Source organism: Euprymna scolopes, chromosome 18 (genome assembly GCF_053919585.1).
Source record: "Euprymna scolopes isolate OS-2025 chromosome 18, ASM5391958v1, whole genome shotgun sequence".
Lineage (NCBI taxonomy): Eukaryota > Metazoa > Mollusca > Cephalopoda > Sepiida > Sepiolidae > Euprymna > Euprymna scolopes.
In genome coordinates this window covers 123,132,798-123,142,270 of record NC_136499.1, presented here as the reverse complement: position 1 = coordinate 123,142,270, position 9,473 = coordinate 123,132,798, and the positions used below count along the sequence as shown (strand labels likewise).

The following is a 9,473-nucleotide window of genomic DNA, read 5'->3' as shown; positions in this document are numbered from 1 at the left end:
TTGAATTCATTTTTTTTTCATCGAGGATTTAATATTTGACAAAGAAGGGCCTCGAATAACCTGACGAGGTTAATCTTTAGTCATACCTATTGACCGAAATATTCTGTAGTGATATTAAAAGTGTTTATTTAAATATAAATAAAAAGTATATATATATATATATATATATATATATATATATATATATATATATATATATATATAATAAAAATTACAATTAAATTTACCAAAATGATCCAAGATGGTAAAATTAAAGTATATTATAAATATTAAAGTATATTATTAAATATTTATAAAGTTATCTCAGCCAGATATAAAAGCTCAATAAAACCAAATAGGAGATAGAGCTTATAATACGAGAAAATAAATTGTTTGCTCGTATATATATATATATATATATATATATATATATATATATATGCATGTATATATATATACATATATATATATACATATATATAAATTTATATACATATATACATATATAAATACATATATATATATATATGTATATATATATGTATATAGAGAAAATAAAAAAGGAACAAACCGTATTATGTGTTCACCAACGTTTCGTCTTTATTTCGAGACTTCCTCTGGGTGAATGAGATTAAGAAACCAAAAAATATACTTAATCTCATTCACCCAGAGGAAGTCTGAAATTCGACCACATGTTGGATTTATGGAAACGTAAAACATTTACTTTCGTCTGTTAAAATAAAACGGAAAATAACTTTAATAGCTTAAATAATTAAAGCTAATTTCCGTTTCTAAAGACACCTGATGTCGGTTAATAATAAATTAAATTAAATATAAATTAAATTAAAAAAATAAATCAAAATTAAAAGTATTTATAAATAGAACAATTAAAGCAGTTGTATTACAACAAACAATAACTTTCAGCTAATTATTAAAATGGATTTTCTTTAATGTAATATGCAAATTGCAAACGGGATGCGTCTTTAATGTAGATTTCGTTTTGAATAAATGGTATATATAGTAACTATGCTCGAATAAAAGTGTATAAATATCCGTTTTCATTTTGAAAATTTATTTGTGAAATTGTACGTTTTGTACATATTAATTAAATTGTGAACAAACAAACATACAGGAATGCCCCTTTCTCTTCCCTGCAATTTCTATCTCACAGGAGGGACGTTGCGAGACTTTTCATGGGAATTGCTCGTCTGAGCTTCAATCTATGGCCCCCCCCTTCGCCAAACGTTCACGAAAAAGACTCGTCTAGGTGAAAACACTCTCAAAAATTTATCACACTCTTTATCTGTGCCCAAATATTTACGTAGATTCCATGAACAAAGTTTCTTTCTTAGAACTACAGGGTGACCCCCCCCCAAAAAAAAAACAGAGGACATTCAATTGTTTTTCTGAGCATTTTACAGTCAACGGAGAAAAAAAGGCCAAAGACCCTAGTGTTTTGATGTTATGTTTTGAATATAATAAACTAGTTATGACCAAAGTTTCATTTCATTCGGACTAAACACTAAGAAACGGGGCCTAATTAGAGTTGGCGCCCAGTTTTGGGGTCACCCTGTATACACCCGTGTAACTCTCTTCCTTATGCCGCTTTTCCAGCTGACTACAATATTGTCGTCTTCAAGTCCAATGTAAACAAGTTCCCGATGAGCTGTTCCTCTTATGTAATCCAATTTACCAAATTTACGCTACTATGATATTGTCCCATTGACTACTGTACACTCTTTAACCCTTATCCTCGAGTGACCTCTGGGCCTTAATAAGCGTTGACTCCTATGTAAAAATATACGAGTTTATTATAATAAGGTATATTTGGTAAAAAAAAAACAAGGGGAAAGTGCTCAATACGTAGGTAGAGCTTTTCTTTCTCCTCCCCATCTCTTATCCAGCACTTTAACCCTTGTTTTTGATATTTATTTTAAAAATATCTTTTCCTCCTCCGAATTTGTTTTGTTTTTTTAGCTCGAATTATCTGAAGAGAAGGACACTTTTTTTTTATTGCCCTGTCTATTTAAACAATTTGTAATTAGACTAAAACACCGCGATGTTGAAAGAACAAAAGCAATATATATATATATATATATATATATATATATATATATATATATATATATATATATATATATATATATATATATACTAGCAAAAGTACACGTCGTTGACTGGGTTCAAAAACAGCCTACAGAAAATGGACTCTGATTTATGAAAGTAATAATAGGTTATGAAAAGGAAGGGTTGTAAAGGGATAGTTTCGAATTTGGGGGTATCAAAACCAAAGCAAAATATGATCAAAGTAAAAATAAAATAGATAAACCCCATCATTTATTATACCATACATGTTCACACTGAAACACTTATCACAATATACTGTGGATCTATATTAAAAACTTGTTAAACTTTGTGACATATTTCCATTCTACAGAGGTCAGGTGCGAACGAACACCCCATAATTTTATTATACCATATTTCTTCAAACTGAAACATAATTATTAAAGTATACTTACGCAGATAGATATGAAAAGTCTTTATTAAAGTTTGTGTCTATTTCCATTCCATGGAGGCCGGGCGCGAACGCAGACCCCACAATTTTATTATACCATCCCTATTTAAGTTAAAACATACTTATCAAAGTATACTTATGCATATCTATATCAAAAAACACTTGTAAACGTTTTTTTTTATTTTTAAATTTTTTATTTCCATACTTTGTGGACCAGGCGCGAACGGAGACCCCACAGTTTTAATGAACCACCGTTCTGCCAGATCAAACATACCCATTCCTGTGTCTCGATACATCTTCTATAATTATATGTAATCAGTTTTTTAAAATAGTCAAGCATATAGGAGCTTATTGGTGACCACACACACACACACACACACACACACACACACACACACACACACACACACACACACACGCACGCACGCACACACACACACACACACACACACACACACACGCACACACACACACACACACACACACACACACACACACACACACACACACACACACACAGCTTTATATTATAGATATAATACATAATTCAAAAGTTTCCTTAAAAGTTTACTCCACAAATGTTTAACTTGTTTTTCAACAAAAATTGTTCAAGAATATAAAATCTCTTCATTGTTAAGAACGAGGGGAAAAAAGAGACCATAAATAATAATTATCGTGGACGATTTTTTTTTTATTTTATTTTATTTTATGGAAACGATGACGTCATTAAACAGCATTGTTGCTCTTTGCATAAATAGACAGAGACTTGTTAACAGCGAACAAATGATAAATGGAAAAAGAAATAAGTCCGCCTCAACATGCGATTCTCTCAACAACTATATTTCTTCCTCGCCGTGTTCGCCATTTTGTCTGCGTTTATAGCAGCCGAGAATGAACACATAACAAATCAAAGAAATGTCATTGAAGACGTGAAGGTTTTACTCATTAATGAAGGTGAAAAACTAAGCGAAAACACTACAAGCGGAATTTTGATTCCAAGCGACGATATAATCAGCCAAATAATAAGTTTGCTTAACTGTGGATTTTTTCCACTCGCGCCAAACAGCCATTTGCAATATTCCTTGGATTACGAGAACAAAACTCTAACATTATCACAGACATGTGATCGATATTTTAAAACAAAGCAAAAGCTCGAATCTTTACAAGTGCAGTGCAAATATAAAAAATGGGTCTTTGATAAGATCCAGTGCGAAAGAACCACCTGCCCTCGTCTGACAGCACCCACTGGAGGCCACTTTTCAAGTAGTGACAATACTTATAATACTACCGTCTACTTTTGGTGTTCCCGCGGCTTTACCATAAATGGTACCGATAAACTATTCTGCGAAGAAAGTGGCCACTGGAACTTACCACCACCGACCTGTCACCTATCTTTGTGTCGTCCGCTTTCATCACCTCGACATGGTTTCGTGTCTAATCAGGAAGGAACACCTGTCAATCAAACTGTCGAGTTTACTTGCGAAAGTGACTACATATTAATTGGAGATACCGTTCTACGATGCGAAGAAAATGGCCGATGGAATACTTCAGCACCAGTTTGCAAAAAAATGTGTATCGTTCTGAATCGTAAAAATCAATTAGAAGGCGTACGTTTGATTCCCGGATTTAAGACCCTCTCAATCGGGTCCTTGGTTCAGCAGGGTCAACGTGTTATTTTCTCTTGCAAACTAGGATACGCGGTTCCATCATCGGGAATTTCGACCTGCATTGGAGGATCTTGGAGGCCGACGATTCAATGCCGAAAGACATGTACGGTAGTAGAAATAAAGAATGGGGAACATGTTTTATCGGGAGATTCCTTTACCGTCGAATATGTCTGTCTGAGTGGATATCAGCTGATTGGTAAGCAAAAATTATCGTGTACGCCCAACATTACATGGGATGGTGATATTCCAATATGCACTAAGATGTGTACGCTTTCAAAACGACACAATGTTTTGTCTTACCGAAACAAACAAACATACGAAATCATTCCTTTTGGGACGCAGGTTGTAAACGGGACACAATTATACGAGGTATGTGGATCGAATTCTTCAGAGGTTAGAGAACGTGAATGTGTTGACGGGGCTCTTGAGGGCAATTACTGTAAGGACCAAAGGACGAGAATGGAAACACGATTCTTTGAATTATTACATAACGGACAATGGCACCAGATCTGTAAAAACGACCGAGATATTTGCGTCATGTTTGGATACAACAGGACGGAAATTCTTACTTGTTCGGAGTGTTACGAGCTGGACGTGAATGAATATTTCAAAACATCGCACATTTTTTTGCAGAAAAAGATTTCTTATATGAGATATCGGCAATTTGAATGCATGCGCTGTTTTTGATTTATTATTTCGAAGACAATAAAAAAAAAAAAACTGAAAAAAAAACCCCTTTTATTTTGTACGTACTTGTCACGGAATGAAAATTGTATATTTCAAAAATTACAAAAATTAATCGAAAATCTTTTTCTTTTTTTTACAAAAAATAAATTTGCCGCTTTTTACTGATAATTAGGGCTGTGACAAGAAAATATTCAAATTATTGTTTTGACTCTCGAGTATATATCCGACATAGTTATATACAGTTAATCAACCAAGAACCACATCACTCTATCTAAAAACATACCATTAATAAAAAAAAAAACTGGTATCTGTCCTTTTTTTTCTATTTTACCCTCAAAAAGAAGGAATTTGTGTTTGTTTTCAGTAAAAGTATACTTTAGTGACGTCACTATATCACACATTTTTAACAGGATTGCGGAATCCTTGAGCATAAGATTTGATCCAGATTCTTAGAATAATAATAAAAAAATACCACCCCAACTCTTAGGATTCCAAAATATGGGACTCAGATTGGAATTTTTGGAATCCTAGGAATTTATCTCCCAGGATTTAAAAAAAAAACATTCCCCACTACGATTCATACAATTCCAAAATATGGAACTCAAATACTTAAGATTCCATGCAAGGAACCGGCAATACAATGCATCTATTACTTTTGACTGATTGTCTTGGAGGTAGATACTTTTAAATGGCATCTCTATTTTGGTATTTATTCAGGTTGGCACTTATAGCGATAAAAAAATTATTTTGTATCTACTTGCCTCGGAATGAATATTATATATTAAAAAAATCACAAAAAATAATCGAGTAGTTTTTTTTATTTACGAAAAATAAATTTGCTGCTTTTTACTGATAAGTAGGGCTGTGACTCTCGAGTATATATCCGACACAGACACAGTTAATCAATCGAGAACCACATCACTATCTAAAAACTTTAACTGATATATACTCGAGAGTCAAAATAATGAAAAGAATATTCTCTTGTCATAGCTCTACTGATAAGTTACAGACGAGGCCATGTTTTACAAGAGAACATAATAAGGGGAGATAATCGGTGATTGCTTTGACAATTTTCACGTAGATTAAGGTTGTTTTCTCTTATCCTGGACGTTTTATGTTTTTTCACCCTCATCGAAACAGAGTAAAAATTGATTTTTATGAATAAAAATAAAACTTCTTGATCAAATTACGTGATTTTTGGAATTTTCCATCTTCGTCCCGTGACTGGTACGTACATCATACACCTTTTTGTATTTTCTTTAATTTTAAATGTCGCCCTAAATGCCAATTTCTTTAATTTTAAATGCCGCTCTAAGTGCCAATTTGAATAAGCACCCTATGTTTTCTTATTTCAACTCAAGAAAGAAATGTTGTAATTATTTTTCTCGCTAAAACTGCACTATAGCGGCGCATTATCTTGGTTCTTAAAAAAAAAAATATATATATATAAAAAGAAATTTCAATTGTCTGACTTAATGGGATAAAAAATGTACGTAACGTTTTTTTTTAAATTTTAATAAATAATTGTCGAACATTGTTAGTTTCTAACGTCCTTTTTTTTTTTTACTTTTTCATTTTTATTTATGCGATGCGTTATGAGTAGGGCTAGGACAACAGCATATTCTTTTCATTGTTTTTACTCTCAGGTGTATATCCGTTGATATCTTATATGCTTTTATACAGAGTGATGTTGATTCGTGCTTGATTAACTGTGTCTGTGTCGGATATATACTAGAGAGTCAAAACAATGAAAAGAATATGTTGCCATAGTGATAGTTATGAGTCACTTGGGAAGTAAAGCGAGAGAAAAAAGAGATAGATGCAGAAAAAAAACGATAAAATTGTCGCGCTAGAAAAGACGACATGATTCCATTTCCGTTTGATGAAAACCGCTTTTCTATTTTTTTTTTGTTGCAGTCCATCTACTATGTAGCCATTTGTGTACAAATCCCAATAGCGATAGGAGCCTACTATCATGTCTGAAAGTGACACGATGACCAACGAGCGAGATCGGAGATTCGCCACTGTATAGATCATGCTCTCTCCCGATCCAAGCTATGACAACGAGACCATTGTCAGCATTGTACAAAATGAACATCCGGACAGTTCAACGCTTGAGGGCACAGATGAACGCATTGGATGACTCACGGTTATGGTTTTTGGTGTGGTTTGAAGTGAGGGCCACATCATGCCACCTCACATCTTTGAAGTCGGCTTGAAAGTCAACACTAAAGTATATCTGGATGTGCTGAAGAAGGTGGTTATCCCTTGGTGCAATCAGGTGGCCATTGGCAGACCCTGCATGTAGCAGCAGGACTCGCCGGCAGCCCACAAGTCCAAAGAGACCCAGGCTTGGTTTCAGAAGGAGTTCTACGACTAAACCCGCTGGATTACTTCATTTAGTCACACGTCGAGAACATCACCAACATGACCTCCCACAACACCAAAGCCAGCCTGATCACCGCCATCCTCCGAGTATTCGCCGAGCTCCCGCCGGCACTTGTATAAAAAGGCATGCTTCCAGTTTTGGACCCGTATCAAGGCTGTGATTGAAGCTGAAGGCGGCTACATTGAATAGATGTCAGCTTTACTGCATAATAAAGTTTTCTGAATTCATTTTTGCAATAAAAGTTTTAAAAGTTGTAGTGTTGCTTTCTTTAGGGAGACGCTTTTATCGTTCCACCCTGTATATAAAATGCATAGAGAGTCCATGAAACGAGAGTGATAGAATATCATTAAGGTATGGATCAATTATTGCGTTAAATACAAATTATAGCTAATTAGAACAATTTTAATAAGTTGGATTCGTTCATACATAACGCATTCCCAAAACTGATGCGTTAACATGAGAAAAGGTTTGAGGGGGGGGGGCAAAAACCAAAACCAAAACATGATTATCTCAGTTTTAGTAGCAGTAAACGGTTGAAATATAAAGGAAAATCATTGAATGCGGAAACTAATACAAGTATACAATATAACGAAGAAGCGTTACAGGAAATGAAGAACACTGAATCTGCATATCTATAAGTTCTACACCCCCATCACGCATCCTCTCTCATTGTCTCATCACCGTCTCCTCCAAAAAAAAAATGATACCAAAGAGCCGAGGAGGGTCAAGGAGGATGGAAAGACCGAGGAAAGAGTGCTGACCAGACCTCCGCTGGACAAGTGCGAAGAGAACTGGGACTTTGGAAAGGCTTAGTGCCACTCAAATTCCATAATAGACCAATGGTTGCTGCCAGCGAGAAATCAATGGTAAGTGACTATTGCGATTACGCAAATTTATTTGCAAATACTATCGAAGGAGGTGGAGAGAGCTGGATGTCTGGGAAGACTTGTTGTCACTCGGCTTCGAGAGAACATTACAGGTTTCCAATCAGATCTCTGATGACTTGTGTGAAAGCTCCATGTGAGTCTCTACCTCAGGGTTATCAAACAAATTGCCACTGGAATGAAGGGAATTAAGATATATATATATATATATATATATATATATATATATATATATGTATGTATTTCCTCGCTTATATAATATTTTGATTGCAGAAATTCCCCTCTCGACCAAAGTACCGTAGGTCTGCATTAACAGATGCAACATACAAATTTATTATGTTTAGATTATTAGTCACTATCTTATGTAACTTTAGAACGACATTTTAGACACATTTAGCCGTTATAATAAAATTCTACATTTCACCTTAGGAGCAGCAACATAACAATCACACCATCTTTAAAGGAAGTAGTTCCTATTTTCCCTCTATATCTAAAGTCTTAATAGCACCGCCACTCATCACCGAGAAGAAATATACACATTATAACTATATTTTCCTGGTACCTTTCGTAACTGGATCATATACTCATAGACACACCATTATCTTTCCATTTCCGCTCCAAGAATAATTCCTCCCTTCCAAAATTCCGGCAATTCTCATTGGTTGATCTCATATTACGTAATCTTATTCTTCTCATATTACGTAATTTTATTCTTCTCTATATAAAGGAACAGTGTTAAAATTTAAAAAGTTGCATCACTAGAAAACATTGTTTGGCCCGATAATGCAACAAAGAAAAAATATTGTATATAAACATTTCACAAAACAACTTCCACGGAGAAAAAGGTCATATCCAGGACCCACATCTTTAGATCTTCAGTAGATTTACACATTTACACTTCTATTCTCGTGTTCGCTCCTGCTGCGTTCGTAAAAAAAAAAAAACCTTCTGTGCTTGCATTCAGATATATTAAATGTTATACAAACTGCAACTTCTCCGGAGAAAAATTAAATATATACAAATATTCGGTAAACTTACGATATATTTACATCTTTTTGATTTTTTTTTTTTAATTTCTGGCCCGTTATTTTGTTTACATTTACACGTGTTTCTGTGTGCGTGTGTTCCTGTCATGGAGTGTTACAAAAAAAAAAAAACAAAAAACAAAAAAAAAAAACGCAATTTTTGCTTTTAAATACTTTGCAAAAACATTTATTAGATGTTAATACATTTATTAGATGTTAATACATTTATTAGATGTTAATACATTTATTAGATGTTAATACATTTATTAGATGTTAATACATTTATTAGATGTTAAAACATTTCTTAGATGTTAATACATTTATTAG

At 33.9% G+C, this 9,473-nt stretch overlaps 1 protein-coding gene across 1 annotated transcript; it reads left to right on the top strand.

Annotated features, from left to right (window-relative positions):
• The first annotated feature begins 3,272 nt into the window (after window positions 1-3,272).
• LOC145297794 (C4b-binding protein-like) lies at window positions 3,273-6,383 on the top strand. The gene has a single exon (XM_080144079.1). The coding sequence runs from the start codon at window positions 3,313-3,315 to the stop codon at window positions 4,846-4,848; it is 1,536 nt and encodes a 511-aa protein (XP_080000205.1). The 5' UTR covers window positions 3,273-3,312; the 3' UTR covers window positions 4,849-6,383.
• Window positions 6,384-9,473: the final 3,090 nt, after the last annotated feature.

What these genes read in the sequence shown, in the direction of transcription:
- LOC145297794 (XM_080144079.1), top strand. Translation starts at nt 3,313, where the DNA reads ATGCGATTCTCTCAACAACTATATTTCTTCCTCGCCGTGTTCGCCATT.